This window comes from Eleginops maclovinus, chromosome 5, assembly GCF_036324505.1.
Source record: "Eleginops maclovinus isolate JMC-PN-2008 ecotype Puerto Natales chromosome 5, JC_Emac_rtc_rv5, whole genome shotgun sequence".
NCBI classification, from domain to species: domain Eukaryota; kingdom Metazoa; phylum Chordata; class Actinopteri; order Perciformes; family Eleginopidae; genus Eleginops; species Eleginops maclovinus.
The window spans coordinates 15460024-15477324 of record NC_086353.1 but is presented as its reverse complement, the minus strand read 5'-3'; the positions used below and the strand labels follow the sequence as shown (position 1 = coordinate 15477324).

Genomic DNA, 17301 nt, shown 5'->3' with positions numbered 1-17301 from the left:
TTCTGTTTATTTGTGTGTGTGTATATGCAACATTTTTATGTTTTGGTGGCTGTGTGTTCATGTGCGTCAGGAATTCTGGTTCCCATCAAACTGAGGCAAAACGAACATGACTACTTAGCCTTTAAAAGCCCAGTGCATTCTGGGTGCTTGCATATAGTTATTCATTTGTAATAATGACGTTTTTTGATATGTGTCTTACTTTACTTGTATGTCATATCCAGTTTTTTCTTGACACACAGATAGACAATGTTAGTGGGTGGCAAGATGTTGCTCTGATTTGTACAGTACGAGTGGTATTACAGAGCAAAAATAACTGCAATGAGTTCTTCAACTCAGATAAGAAAACGTCATTGGGAGAACAAAGCCACACTGTGCTAAAGCTGGTTGTTTAAATTACAATAAAAACAGTCAAACAGAGCTGTGTGTGTCCAGTACCCCCTGAGTTTCCCAGTGTGCAGTAAACAAATTATAAAAGGTTCACTGAAATTTAAGCTGTGTTGCAATGCATTTTAAATAAGAAACTACAATGCTGGGTTTTCTTTGGCTGATCTCACTTGAATGTCAGTTGCAAATGGCATCTCTGAAAAGATTCCCTCTGTTCTGCAGGGTCTGAAACTGGCAAAAGGCCAGCAAAAGAGCCAATAAAGAGGCTTTCAAAAGGGCTCTCAGACACAAACCCCAATGATGGTCACTTCATCCATTTATTGAACACAATTGTTTTTTTTGCAGTCGAAATATTAGAAGGTGTAAAAATTTTTACTATACAGCCAATGAGTTTTATTATAACTAAAGCTTCCGTGCATGTCTTCAGCTGTGCGCTCATCCCTGAGAATAGACCTAGTTTCTGCGATTTATCTTTGCTCCCCTCGCTAGGCTTCCTGTCAAGTTTGTCGATAATCAAAGCCAGTACCTCCACATAAAGGTTACCGGTGAATATCAGTCAAGAGACTGCAGATAAAAGGTGGATGATGAAAACTTCATTTCAGGCACTGGTAATAACAAACTTCCCCTATTGACAGCAATGACTGTGACAACTCATTTGTTCACAGTGTGAATTAGAAATAGACTCTTCTTGTATTTATTGTCCAATTATTACTATCAAGCTGGAAAAAAATAAAAATAAAATGTGTGTGTCTTCACTTTCAAGACAAAACAAGAGAGTAGGTACATGTTAGGTAAAGTGAAAGATAAGTGATAACCCTATACGTCTTTCCCTGTTTCTCCAGAATTTTTTTCACATTTAAATGCAGATATTTCCCACATTTGGGTGTATATGTACTAAAAAATGCATAAGTGGTAAGGGTAAGATTTTGCGTTCAAGGGCAAGCAACAAATAGTGACTGAAGATTTGCGTAAAATGTTGTAGAGCCCATGGAGAATTACACACACACACACACACACACACACACACACACACACACACACACACACACACACACACACACACACACACACACACACACACACACACACACACACACACACACACACACACACACACACACACACACACACACACACACACACACACACACACACACACACACACACACACACACTTCAGAGCATGTAAGCCTTTACATGCACTGCAGCATCTCCTGCAAGAAAAATTCTTGATCCAACCACATTTGAGACAGGCCTGTCTCAGACAGTTAGCAAAAGAGTTTGAAGATCCGTTAGTGTCCGCTAAGATCCCAGAGTGTAACAAATACCATCAGCAGGCAGCCCAGGGCACTCGCCATAAGTCAACAATGATTATCACTGGAAAAAATTATACATTTTTTTCAAATGATATAAAGGTAATCTTGTAATATATTTTCCTAACAATGCTGTATTTGTCATGTCACTTAAAGCTTAATGTACAGAGTTTGGACTAGTTTCAAGTATTCTGACATTCCCATTAAGATTCAGATTGACTCTGATGTGTGTTTTTAGGCTGCGTGTATACAGCAAAAGAAAGGTTGTTCATGTTTCTGTTGTCCCTGTTTTTGGATGGTCAACAATGTGCCTTCTGGTAAAAAGTGTGTGATGTTCTCCTCACATCCCTCTGACTGCGGAGAGCCCTTCAAGCCATTTACTGTGCGTATTGATAAGACTCAAAGACGGGAGGGTTAATGAAAATAGCTCACATTATTTCAGTGTATACATATCTGCACCAGGCTAATAATCCTGTGACTTCTATCATAATATAATTGTTATATTAGCGAAGTAAAAAGCAAGGGTTTTAGCGTTCAACAAGCATAAAACAAGCACATCATGCTGTGTTGAAAGAGCGATAACATCCTTTTGTGTTCAAATAATAGTGCGACTAAAAAAACACTTTGCTGACAGATTGAAAAAAGAGTATGTGACCATGTTTTTATGTTTGTCTGTGAAGAGCATGGGAAGTCAGAACAACATCTATTCTCATCTGGTTGCGGGTGAAACCCATAGCAGTGCTGTATTGTGACTTCTATGACATTATCTGTACATATCATCAAGTGGGGGTATAAAGTTGATTTTGAGAATGCCTCTGTAAGCCCACAAATGTGTTTATATTAGCCTGTGTCCCCTCAGGAGACCATATTCCTTAAGGGTCACGATGAGAAAGTTTATAACCCCATGTCTTATCCACTACAGAATCTACTGCAAGCCCGAAGCAACACACTATGATGCATGGTCTTTATGCAGACACGCTTTACATACTCATCTACAACAAAGACTACGACGTTGTAAAAGAGGCAATATTTTATTAAACACACAATATGAGTAGAGAGCATCTGTTAACTCCCTGTAGAAGGACATGAGGAGCTGTGTCTCCCTCCTGCAGGCTGCAGCTCTAGCTCCCAGGCAGAGAGTTAATCCTATCCAGCACTTCACAGTGGGATTGTATGCGCATGTCTTGTGGGGTTGAGTCTACAATGATCTCATTTTGTTGCAACAGAGTATCCTGACAGGGCTCCTCACGACATGTCACCACTCATACACCAAAATAAAATCTGTACACTAAGCAGATTTAAGTAGCATCAAGTTTCTTTGTGAGCGTGTTTCCTTGGAAGCAGTGCTTGTGCCAAGGCTTCAATAGCGGGGTCGCTAAAAGCATGTGCAGGGATTCAACTCAACTCGGTACAGGATTGGAAGTTGACTTGTGCACACATTGATACATAAACTGCTTGATATACGTGCAGGCAATCATTAAATAGGAGTGTTCTAATATATTTATGTACATTATATAAGCAGATAGTTAATAACTGAAAAAACGTTTTGAACTGCTGCACCATGGTTTAAAGAGTGGTTTGTACTTTATTTTAGTGGGTCAAGCTAAAAAACCATGGAATCAAAACCAAACTCTAACGCGTAGTCCAGGGGGAAATGGGTATTAAGATTTGTTTTGGAAACTCTGTTATATTGACTGTAGACAGGGAAATCAGTGTGTGTGACATCACAGTTTGCCCCATTATAGGGGGGAGGGATGTGGCCAAAATATGGTGTTTATGTTTACAAATAAATGTACAGTTACTCTTCCATTGTGCAAAGGAACATTGACATCAGAATGCAAATGGATGTCACTTACTGCTACATTATCCAACACTGTCACGATACAGACCCCATTGCTAAGGTCACCAATGTGTGTGTGTGTGTGTCAGGCTGCCCACTGGCCTTGAGGTGTGTGTGTGTGTGTGTGTGTGTGTGTGTGTGTGTGTGTGTGTGTGTGTGTGTGTGTGTGTGTGTGTCAGGTGTGTGTGTGTCGGTGTGTTATTCCTAGAAAAACTGGGAGGAAAAGGGAGAGAGCTATATACAACAAAAAAAAGACTTCTTTACACCATTGGTTGACTGAATGGTGCAATAGTGAACACCGTGGAAGTTCACCAACTCCTAAGCCAGAAAATGTCTGATTCTATGACATGACCAACACTCTTGCTAGAAGGAAATGGAGTTTAAAATATATGCTATGCTCCATTGCTTGTGACAGCCCACGATGCCTTTGGCACAGATGATGTAATTTCAGCACACTCAAGTTTAATCTTGTTTTCAATTTCCAAGAAGAGTATAAGTAAGAAGATGGTGTGCATCCCAACCACTTTCATCAGAACACTTGCTGCCAAAAACCATCCCCATCTTTGAGATTTGCCCTTTTAAATATTAGAACACTTCTGCCTACAGCATAACTCCTTCATATAACAAATTGGATTTTTCTCAGTTTAACTGAAGGCATGCTTATAACTTATAATTGGATCCCTTCCACTAAGTGATTTAGAGGCTGTGATTTTGATATCATTAAACTGGTTGATATTGTGAAGAAGGGCCTTTTCTGTGTGTCTGTTTGAGCACTGCCAGGCTGCCACGTCACCCTCAGGTCAGTTGTGTCTGTTTCCAAGCAGAGGAGACAGACAAGGCACTGGGCTACTGCTTAACTCTGTTACTCTGTCACAGATATCTGCACTGAACAGCCCCAAAGGGGTGTGTGTGTGTGTGTGTGTGTGTGTGTGTGTGTGTGTGTGTGTGTGTGTGTGTGTGTGTGTGTGTGTGTGTGTGTGTGTGTGTGTGTGTGTGTTTGATTGTGTTTGTCTGTGATCAGAGGGGAAATCAGTGCACAAAGACTAGCAGATTGCCCTGGGTCATATGTGTTGCACTGGTTAAGTGGACATCAATGATGCAGTAGTCACACACCCAAGCAAATGCAAGCACATCAAACCTCTTAGTTTCATCTGCTGCGCCCCTGTAGTGAAACGGGAAGCTTTTGCATTATTTATAGTCTTGTCCTGTAAAGCACTGAACTTACTCGACCTGCGGGTAATGTTACACCAGGCAGGCAAACGAAAACAATTTGTTAAAGTAAGTGCTTTAATCAGACTAATTGACACTAGCATAGAATGTGCTTATGAGTGATAATATTACCGAACTCGGCAAATGATCCCTTTAAAGGTCCAATTGTGATAACATTGGCTACATGTTTAAACTAATAATAATACTTGTGCAAGTAATTTCTTTTTCCCAGATCTTTAAGTAATTGTTATCTGAATACATTTACAAGAAAATGTTTTTTTCATTCTCAATAATTGATTTAATGTTATACTTTGCTCATTACAACCCAAAAGCATAGTGCTGTTTGATGGTGTCTAGAGGAAAACAACAGACAACCTAAATGTGATTGTCATAATTTCAGAAAATTCAACATATTAAATAATTCTGCATACAATATTTTTTACCAAGGAAACTTTTTACCAATGTGCATGACAATTTAGAAAACAATATCAAATTTGTCAGGGCATGCTTTAATCTAGCGTTTTGAGCAGCATGCCTGTGACCAAACAGATTGATTCAAGTGTTAGTTCTCTCCTAAAAGATGGCACACTCAAAACGAATCTCAAACTGCACCACCGAATCTGCTCTGTACTAGACTGACTTTATGTGAAATCTTACATGTGAGTTTTTGCATAACTGCAGCCACCTTGCCCTTGAAACAACACCCTCAGGCTTCAAGGAACAATGTATTCATGGTAAACAAGACACGTCAAACTAAGGCTAGCTGCCCATTAGGAGTTTGCTACTGAAGAGATATGCATCTGTGTGAACACTTTATTTCTTACAATAGGGGAGTTATAAAATACAGACATGAGTCACAAAATGCAGGTAGCCTGGTTACTGCAGATCTTCAGGATACGTTTTGGCCATGGGAATTATTGCCTTCCTGGATTGCCCGCCAAGGAGGCACCAAGCCATGGAATATGTGTGGTTGCCCTTGGCAACAGTACCGCTAAGTGTACAAAATTGTATATTAAAAAGGGAGCTAATATTCTTATATAGCAGGCGTTAACATATTCACATATCCTTAAAAGATATCAGGTTTGTGGTGGGTATTTAGTCACATGAATTAATTTCATGATAACACCACATGAACAAAAGGCTAAGAATAATTAACCACTGGTCTTTTAAGGGAAGTCCGCTCTAGTCGGATAAGATCTCTACACGTTAGTTTGTCTTTTATTTGTTTATTGCTTGTTAATATTTAGACATGCACTGAAAGGATTGCTTTGTTTCATTGTGTAGTGTCATTGTAAGGAATTCAATTCAAGTCAACTTTGTGAGGTATGTGTTAGTATATTAGATCAGTATATAGTATGGCACATTCCCCTTATATCTTAGAGTATATAGCATTAAAGTAAAAGGCTTAAATAGATCAGTTTGACCACAGGGAGTATACTGGTGGTGGTCTCCTTGAGAAACTCATATTTGGATGTTGATAAAGCAACATAAACAGATTAAATATCCTTCATCGGAAAAAGTAGACCTTTGCAGTTTTTATACAAGAAAGTGTTTGAATTTATGAATCAGGAATAAATGGGCAGTTTTTTGCTAGATTAACTGAATAAGATGTGTTTGTGCGTGTTCTGTGCATTAATTGTAAAACATGTGTAACCGCAACCCTCAGATGTCAAAGGTCAATACATTGGACTGTCCTGCCCACAATAAAACTTGATAGCTGCTTAATACTCTGCAGCCAAGTGCCTGCCTGAATCCAGAATCCCTGTTCAGACTATTTTCTGCTTTCCGTGTCATCCCTGCTGTGCTCCATTTTAAGATTCTGGGTTGATGATCTTGAATGACACACTGACATATCTCCAGTTACAGAGGCCACGCAGTGCTGCTGCAACGCTGAGAGGGTATGCATGCCCGGCAGGCAACTAGGCATGTAAATGGAGTTTCACACTTAGCATGCAGGTAAGCCTTGGCTAATGACACTGTAATAGCAGCCGATAAAAAGGAACATGGGAGACCCCATTGAATGTGGCTGATTTTATCAAAAATTATAAATGAATTGCATATTCTAATAAAATAATTGAGGGTAACACTTTCAAGATGCCAATAATGCAGTATACACATATGTATTATGCTTTAAAATATGTGTGTTGCACTGTAATTATTGTTATGAGCATATCCAGTACCATATAACAAATGTTACAACATAAAAAGGTAATTCAAATGCTGCTTTTCCACAGCATGCTCAGTAAATTTGGACTCATACAATTTTATCTCAAGTATTTATTTTCTTGTTTTTATGTGTGGTGTATGTGTTTCAGTGTGTGTTCTTAGTTCGGCCAAGACAGATGTAGGTGTGTTGGCTTTGGCCACCACTCCTACATTTCCCATTTGTCTGTCACTGGGCCAAAGCAGCTCATTGTTAATGGCTTAGCTATCTGCCAATAGACTTTTCCATGAACTCAATCGTGCGGAGTGAATTATAATTATATTTTGGGGTTATACTATGAACTCCATTATCCCTCTGAGGTCACTGTCTGTATGTTATTGTGTCAAAACCTGCTTATCAAATATGTTACATTTGTAGGAAAGAATATTGACTTTGATTGCATTACTACAGAAAGAGAATAATCTCACATTCAGTTATTTAGAGGTTGGAAACAGTGACTCACTAAGTGGAATATTTAAATCACAGTGACTCCACAGGAACATGTACATTGGATGAATTGAATAAGCCATCTGCTGCTGCTGTGATTCAATCATGAGTTGGCTGAATTTTACTTTCATATGGCCTTCGCTGAAAAGATACTAGCAGACTAAAAATTTAAAGCCTTCTTTTGAGAATTAATGAAACAAAGATACTTTTTTATGCAAGTCTGTGTGCAGTGATAAATATTTACCTATAAAAGTTCTAGAAAAAATGTTGAATTTAGCCTGTCAACATGTCATGTACACTGAAACTTGGAAAGTGTTGAGGGTCCGGGGGAGAGTAAACTGCAGTTTTCCTCTGCCCACTTTGCCACAATGCTCCATAATACAACAAGCATACAAAGCCGCACTACAGATTACCAAAAGGGCAAGGGTGTTGTGAAAAGAGGCAGGCCTGGTTGACCTGAATGCATGTTGGTGACACTGCATGTGCACTTCGCTATAATGACAGGAAGGTACGTCCTCCCCGACAAACATGTGAGATGCAACAGCTGGGCTTTGGTTACTTACGTCTGTGTCGGGCCCCTTATCTGCCCCAGGGCAGCTGAATGTGACTAATTCATGGCACCTCTTGTGGACCACAAAGCAGCAAACTGCAGGGAAATAAAGGACAGACAGAGGGAGAAAGATAGACAACAAAAAGGAGAGAAAAAAACAAGATGGTTAGCATACAGTGTATTATAGTTCATTGATTTGTGACAGCACAAAGAAATACAGATCTGATAACACTGAGAGGGACTGAAAAAAATAACCACTGATGTCTGGGCTAGGCTCTTTACCATGAATCCAGATGGCCAGTCCTGCCTGCAGGCTGACTGCTCTTATTGCAAAGTACAGTGCCACCTCATCATTGACATAACAGGTGCTAAGGCAGACACCGTGTACACACACTTTTGCATGCACAGGGAGCACATTCAAAAGACAAACACATCCTCACAACTGACATGTAGAACACACCTAGGCCTACACACATTAACACATCTGCAGCAAACTGTCAGAGCAAGCAGCCATTGCCAGGTCACTGGGTGCACTGTAGTCTGCAGCCAAGCAAGATGCAGACTGAAGAGGAAGACGCCTGACACCAAGACAAGACAGGCTGGGGGCTGATTGTGTGTCTGTGCAGGACCACCTCATGTTGTTGTTCACCATAGGTGTGTTTACATAGGTGTTATGTCAGCTCCTTTTTGTCTTTGATAGACAGGAGCACTCTTCACTTTCTCCCCGGGTCTTAATGTTTTCCATGTTGATAGTTGTTGCATGAGATGAAAGCATCTGAATTTGTGGATTTCAGTAGTCTTCACTAAGCACTGAGTGACCCTTTGTAGACTCCATTAGTGGTTTGTGTTGCATCAGTGATGTGATGCATTCACTGAGACCCTGCTTGATTTGATGTGCGGTGTATACCCGCCTTGCGTTCACCTACATATTGTCATCCACTGCATCGCTCTCAAACAGCTCCACCCAACTGAAGATGTACTTCAGAAGAGCTGTGTACTGGGGGGTTAATAATATATAATATAGGCAAAATACCCAGCAAAAAAGTAAATTGAAGCTGAACAGCATATAAAAAAACCTTTCAGAAACCCAGACTTTATCAACAAAGATTCCAAAATAACTCACAGGAACCCCCCAAATTAAGAATGATTTTCAGATGAAAAGTAAAAAATTAAGGTGCGACAGAAATCAAATATCATCTGAGCTTGTTTTGCACCATTATCATCTGGAGCAATAAAAAACCCATTCATGCATTATTTATTGCTACCCTGTTAAATACCTGTTATGTTTCCTCATTCAGTCTCAATGTCTAAATTATGATTTATACGTGCAAACACAGAGTATTTTTTACTTCTAAACACTGTTGTTTTGAAATGACTCAAACATCCATCCACCATCTGTCAATCATGAATAAGGACAGACATTTATGAATATAAAAAACTCATAGCAGAGCACATGAGTGTACTACTCATCAAGAACGTGTAGTGAATTATGGCTAATAAATGCTCAAACTACAATTTATTTTCTCTCTCAGTAATAACTCACAACGGGCATACTTTCTTTTTTGTCATAGGGCACATTATCAGCAACATTACTTAAGTCTGGGCCTCCTATATTGAATTTTTATAAAAATGACTGAAGATACAGGAAGGTTTATACATATTTTATATGGCATGTTATATTACAAACTTAGCCATTGGAGATCAGGTTTAAACTGTGTAAAAATCCTTTGTGAATACAGCATGACTGTTCTTTTAATGTTCATTAATGTTGATCTCAGTTACACCTACACAGCATTTATGCTCATTTGTTTGAAGCCACTTTGCTCCACAGAATAACATGTTTTTTTTCTGTGTACATACTCTGCCACATTTTTCAGAAGGCTGCAAAAAAAATCAATATGTATTTGAGCACAGCTGTAAGAAATATTAGTATTCAACAGACAACCGGCATCGTCTAAGCCCCACTTTAATAAAAACATTAAAAGGCATTGCAGGTTTTAAGGTGTATTTTTTCTTGAAAATACTAGAATTACTGACTAGAAATGTACTGATTAATTGATTGATTTAGATCTATCAGAACACGTAGACACTTGTCTGTGTTTGTTATACGTAAATTCCCAGTTACAGACTCACAGATGGTGCTTGAGTCAATACTAGCAGTTTTGTTTAAATTTCTGCTCCAGTGCCTTGGTTCCATCACCTTTTGAGTTTGCACAAAGGCTGTCAGAACATTGACTTCAATTGATCATAGGTGATTTCATCGTTAATAGTTTATTAACATATTGCAAGAGATCTGAATATTGACGCTTTATAAGAACTTGGCAGGTCCACCCAGTGTGTCTTTAAATGCCCATTATTTCCAGCAGATACAGTTGTACATATTCACACAGAAACTACAGGAATTGTTGTTGTTGAACTGATCCACTTTCAAAACCAGTCTTCACATGTAAGTGACCGCAGAGCCCTGATAAAAAACAATCTAGCTTCTCTGCACAGATACGGTAATTCTGAACTTTGAAGCATGATGATATATGAAACAGACAAACATAAATGTATCCTGTGGTTTCGACTTGATCTGCAAAAAACCATATAACATTCGTATTGTGAGCATACAGTTAACAAAAATGTATGGTTACTTACATATTCATGTGTGGTCATGATATCAAATCAACACGAGCCCCACACAAAAGCATTTCACACCACCACTTATTCCTACTAGGGGCTATCGGTTGAAATGGTCAATACAGAACCTGAAAATAAAACCCATAACTCATACCCCAGTAAAACCACAAACCAGACAGGTCATAATTCTTCCTGAGTCAGTGCGCCATAATTCATCTATAGTAAACAGCTCATTGTAGTGTGGGTAGCACCAATTCCCACTAACACAAGACAGCACTGCTTATAAAAGACCTTTGACATGTTTCTATTGAGGAAGTCTGAGCTTTCATATGGAGCTATAGTTTCCGTATCCATTTAGCCATAATTAATACTCAGCTTTAATTTATTCTCAATGAAACCCCTATAGCTCCTCTACTACTAACACTTTCTCCACATAATTTCCTCTGTGAATTGCCCAGCGGTCTGTGGTATTCAAGATGGCTTCTAGAAAAATATTTTTTGAGGTAGATATAAAGAGGGATCAGTATGTTATTTTCCATATCTTATTTAAAGTATGTAATAGATAGAGGAGACCAGAGATGTAGAAAATGTAAATATAAGATAATAGGTGGAGATATATGCCAAAGATGAAGGGGGTTGAAACTGGTAGTATTCTGCTGCTCTTCATTAGAGCTCAGCTTCCTGTTCTCCCAGTGGTGTAGTTCTGGAGCAACACATACATCACTTCTTAGTCGAACATCTCCATTACCAGATAAAGGCATCAAGCTAGCTTCATAGTAACTGCATTACTGCCAGGGAATAATGTACCCTATATTTCACCAATGGCGGATGTGGATAAGCCAATTAATCACGGGTATTTATGTTAGCATATCATTAAAAAAATGAAAAACACAAATAGGACAGTATGAGTTCATCAGGGTTCATTTAGAGTTGTTTTTGTTTAGAGCTATTGGATTAAAGGAAGGACATTGGTGACTAGTACATGAATATAAAGCAATTAAGGCTCACAATGTCATGTACAAGAAGGTTTGCCAGATGAAATATTTTCTTAAACTCTGCAAGGTTTTAGCCTACCTCTGAAAATAGCTTAATCACCTTAGAGGAAAGAGAGCAGCTAGATTGTGTTTTTTGGGTTAGGGGTTAATTAGGGTAAATGTAAATGTCTGTATGGCCAATACCTAATAAATATCTTCCTCTCTTGACAGGATTAATTATCCAGCAAGTGAGACGGTTATGAGCGTTGTCAAATCAATAATGCCTTCCAGCACAACAGACTGCAAAATCAATTTTTTTTCCAATCAGATAATCCCAGACCCACTCTTACTCCCACTCCGGTTTAACAATTTCTGCCAAATCTTTTCAAGGTCATAAGGCCATAGGAAAAATTTCCTGAGACTCCTTCTTGAATTCAGAAAGTAAATGAGAAGAGAGGGTGATTTAATTCAACAGTTCTTGGACATGAAGATGAGGCCCTGATGCCCAATGGTGTTCCTGACAAAGGCTTCACTTCCAAGATCGGAAAGCTTTCATTATTCCCTGTGGTTCTTTTCTCCCTTTGAATGCCTGAACCAATTGTCACCACTGTCACCAAACAATGTATATCTCAGCAGGAAAAAGATTGAATGGACTTGGGTTGGATCAGGCTTTTAACTGTTGCTTGATATAGTTATACATGTGATTGTGTCATTCAAGGAGCATTGTTGGAAATCAATCTGTCTTGAACACTGCTCAACTAAAAACAAGATTTTTTAACATCTATTTTCCCCAAAAAAATTGCTATTCCAAATTGAATGCAAGTGATATCTTTTGATCTGAAAGATAATTTAAATGCCAGCGTTTCTTTATTCTTGTAAGTATGGAACATTAGAAGTATACCATCTTACTCATGTTAGGTGTGATAGATGATTACACTACAACTATACAGTATAATATACAACAATAACCTACCATAATATATTTTAAATGTTCCAATGTACAGAATATGTTGAACTATGACAAGTCTGAAAAGACATTTTTAGATGAAAATTAAAAAATTGAAGTTGAAACAGTGCAGCCATAGCTAGAGTAAAGTAGATCATTAAGACATTTTCATCCTGAAACAAATCTCAGTTTTGCTTTATTAATATGCCAGATACAGTCCCAAACTTTCATTTTCAAGATCCCTGGAGGGCCAATTCACAGTAATCACAAGGTCTTCAAACTAAATCAATTTAGTATAATTGTGTCCTTTATAACTAAATACTTATATATGACCCATTTTGAGGTCTGGTTATCATGTTGGCTTATTTATATGATTTGTTACTTGATTAACTTATCTTGATTAGATACTGACTGGGTGTAGCAACATAGAGATGAGGTTATGCAACTAAAGTACGTCATTAGTGCTATTCACGTTGTTTACAAACCTGTCGTAGATTTCATAATGACAGTGACAAAAGTTGGATGGAAAATTACTGCTGGTCAACTGCAACAGTTTAGTTACAAGAAACGTGTCATGTACCACTTTACAAGAGTAAAGAATGTTTTAGAATAGTAAGTCAATTTTGTTTTTAAGTTAAAAACCAGATACTTCAGTATCATGGAACCCAGCCAAGTTTCCCAGATATTGACATTTCACACTTGACTGTTTAACGACAATGTCATCGTCATAAGCTTTGAACGTTGACAGGCGCCACCCCATAACGCGCCATTTAACATGTCTTCTGACTAGACCTTATTTAAAGAGGAAGTTAAAGGTTAGAACTGGCCTTCAATTCTTTATCCACTTCACCCTTTTACATTACACCTTACCAACAGGCACACACATGCACAGAAAAATTAAGAGAGAAGCAACTTTGCTATAAATTATGCAGTGATCAGTACTTGGGACAGAGCATTACAGTCTACAACAGTGCTTTTGCATTGCTCTTGCTTAAAATACTAAATGTTAAGAGAGGTGGGCATGATGGGACAAAGCAAGGGTAGTTTCCAAGGAAACAAGACATAATGAGGTTATCAAAAGAAATTAAGGAACCTCTCAAAGGAACACTTGAAGCACTGAGGAAAGAGCACAGTATGAGCTCTTACTACGCACGTAAAGATGGGAACGTTTATTTAATGCTCCATTTTAAAGGTCAGATCAGTTTTTTCTCAGTAATGAAGATTATTACCTACATGTTAACGTTTTAGAATGAACTCTCAATTGACTGTAACTTGAAAAAAGGTCTATTTCACATAATTAGGATTATAAACAAACCTTTAACAGTACAAGAACACGTTTATCAATTTGAAAGTCACCTATAAACAGGGAAAATAAATAAAAAATCCCAAAGCTGTGGCACGCATAGGAAAATAACCTTGCAGACTAACATGAAAATATACAGAATTGAATTTAATCCGAGTAATGACCCTATCTATCCTAAATCATAAGGTAAGCGTTATTTGCCGACTAATGATGTGATCTTCTTGCATCTGTCTTTTTATGAACAGAGGATACTGAAAATAAGGCAGTTTAGATAGAGAGGAAAACAGTGAATTCACAAGAATATTGACCATATTTAGCCTAAATATTATTCAAATAATCCAAGTTAATAGGTCATTGAAACGAGGAGATATTTTTCGCTGTCCTGGGAGAATTTTTAACAATGTCCAATCATATTTGGGTTCATTCATACCTCTTGGCTATTCGGTAAAATGGTGCTTCAGTTGCATTCAGGGATCCTGCTGTTCATATTCACTGTGCAGTTAAACAGAACTCAGTTTGATGTAAAGCTCAAACACCCCAACTGAGAGTCATTCATGTTCAACTCATTAGACACCATTGTAAATAGTCTCTGCCCAAATACAAAATGAAATACTCCTATAAAACAGCTATACTTAATGAGAACTCTGGCACAGAGTTTAATGTGTCTGCTACGAGGCCATCTGCTGATCTCCTTTCCCTTTCCTTTGTTTACTAGAAGTGCATGATGCAGTATACAGACAGGCATTTATTCAACCAAGGTCTAAGAAGAAAAAGTGAATTTGCAATCGCAAGTCCCTTTCAACAATACTTCTTTAACACTGCATACGTATGTAACTTAAAACACTGACACAGCTTGTGGGCTGCAGCCTTGGACAGATTGAGGTAAACAGTGGGCAACTTTGAAAGATATGTTTATGGGAACTTAAACTGCTAGATCTAATAAAGACTGAGGTCTTACTCACCTATTGGTTTACATGACTGCCTTCCTTCCCCAAAAAATGCATTTCTTATACTCGTTTTCAACCTTTACACACAAGATCCAACGAAGATCAAGCTCATCATATTCAAGTCCTTGCACAAAGTTCCTACATTAATGATTCTACTGGGAAACCACCCACTCTGAAGCCTGAATCAGTCCAGCTGTTACAGAGTAAATACTGTATGCTGGTCAGGTTCAGTATTCAAAAAAACAATCACGTCACACCTGTTATCAAAAGCTTGTGATTATAGTAAGAAAAAAAGCAATGCTCAGCTCAAGAAACATGGATCGCTGATTGTAGAAAAAGACCTATATCCAGAGATAAAATGCACATGTGGTTTCTTTGCTACTAATTGGCAAATATTGAAAAATAAGTCACATGCAAACTGCACACATTAAAGCAACATATGGGGGAAAGCAGTTAAGATGGCATGGCATTTAAAAGATGGAATTCCAATGCTGACTGCACAAATTACACAATGGGAACATAACGGGAAAGCAGTAATCAAAATCAGCCACTGGCTTAGTTCTGTTTAACAGGTATGACAGAAACAGAACGTCAGAGAGAAGGAGGCACATTTGTTGTGAAGGTGTTCTCTAATGTGAATATTGCTCTGCATACTTATTACCTTTGAATGTCAACAGCTAGCACTTTTGAGCATTTCATTCATCATTTTGACAGCACTAAAAAAAGGATATCAGTTTTGAAACAGGATTTTAGCTTTCAGAATAGAGGTCACATTGGGCTTGGAAAACACAAACCACCTTGATAAAGTGCAACAATAAAATGATAACACAAAGATGGACCTAAAATAAAACTGAACGTGAAGGGTAATGGTAAATACACTGTACTTATATATGTGTATAGCTGGTGAGACACTACTTGTTCATTATTTGTTCAAGGGGCAGTCTTCTTATCTTTATTTTTGTTTTCAGTGTCCAGAATGAGCTCATCCAGTGATGCAATAATACCATTGAAAATGGATAAGGAGGCCCTAACTGGAATGTGCCATTAGACGCTTCAGTCTTTTTTGTTGTTACAAGATGAGGTTGGAAGTATGGTTTGTGCACTGGCGGAGGAGAATAGAATGAGATTCAGAAATTGCCCATATCAATAATTAAAACAAAGCTCTCTTTGGTATTTAATATGACGTTAGCATTTTATATATTCGTTCAATGATAGATGGATAATTGATCATTAATTTCTTCAATGATCGTTAAGGAAATTGCTTAGAATCATGATGGATATTATCAAATCAGGGCAGACAATCACTGTGCAGGTCTTTTATTCATTATCTATCCTGTTGATTGAACTCGGTGATCCTTACCGAGACACAGATGGGTTTGGATGCAATGGGATGTTCATTTATCGGAGGAAACTGGTTTTGCATGCTGAACGTCCCTTGACTCCTGTGTGTGTGTGTGTGTGCGGGCGGGCGTGCGTGCGTGCGTGCGTGCGTGCGTGCGAGTGCGCGTGCGAGTGCGGTGATAATGTGACTGAAAAAAATACTCCTGATCGCTGCTAACCGTAATCTTGATAATTGCCTGTCTGATTCCTTTGAGGTAAAGAAAGCCTTTTCACACATGGCTGGCTTGTTTTGAAGAGCTTAGGTGCATTGGTTTAAATATTCCGTTCTTCTAAAGCATATAAGGGCTTTTCCAAGAAGCAAAATCAACCACAAATTAAGCGCAAATATACACACATTGCAACCAATAGGCACAAAATCCATATCAATGTTTTAATTTACTCCAAGACATGGATAGCAAACATTGGCAGAAGTACTGAATGTGCATAAAAGTGGGAAGAAATGTAACGAGGGGCCAAAACTGCTAAACACAACACAGGACTAGAATTAAGATGTGAACTTTACTGGTAAATAGTTCAAGTGTCCTCAAAACAACCTCATTGGCTGCTCCTGGTGAACTATCATTGCTGATCTTTCTTCAGCTCTGTCAGTGTCTGTGTGCAATGTTTGCTCGTGTGTTACATTTACATCCAAACACGGAGAAGAAACTGGTCTAACAGGTTTGAGCATTGATGGATACAATAATGAAATAATACTTTAAATACTTAATGTAAGACCTTTAGAATGAACACTCAATACTACAATGGACAAATGGATTATTTGGCTCACCATCTAAGGTCTTAGCAGTCAATACATGTGAAAACAAAGCATACCTTTACATGTAACAGGCAGAGGTCTAACATCACTCTGGATGATTTTAGAGCAGATTATAAAACCTTTTGGAGCATCCCAACCATGTGGGGAACAAAGTGGGAAACTCCCTCTTTGCAGTGAGCACAGAGTGTGAACATTTGTTCTCTCATGAAGACGGTTCTGGGGGCAAGAGACAAATCTGTACTTGTCCTTTGTGAAAAAATTGTTCTTAAACGACTCAACACTTCCAGTGAAGCACATCAGAGGATTACCCTGACCTGGCTTTGTGCCAGCTCTTACACTGATTCTCTCTAACCACGTCAGCTTCTGGACATTGTGTACACTGAACATCCCTCAGGACACTGTGTGATA

The 17301-nt window shown here is 38.4% G+C and overlaps 1 protein-coding gene across 1 annotated transcript in view; it reads right to left on the bottom strand.

Moving 5' to 3' along the window:
• Nucleotides 1-17301, bottom strand: part of prkcaa (protein kinase C, alpha, a) — a 118552-nt gene that overhangs the window by 67651 nt on the left and 33600 nt on the right. The window contains exon 3 of the mRNA XM_063884665.1: nucleotides 7960-8042. Within this exon, the coding sequence (XP_063740735.1) occupies nucleotides 7960-8042 (83 nt within the window). The remainder of the gene's footprint in view (nucleotides 1-7959; nucleotides 8043-17301) is intronic.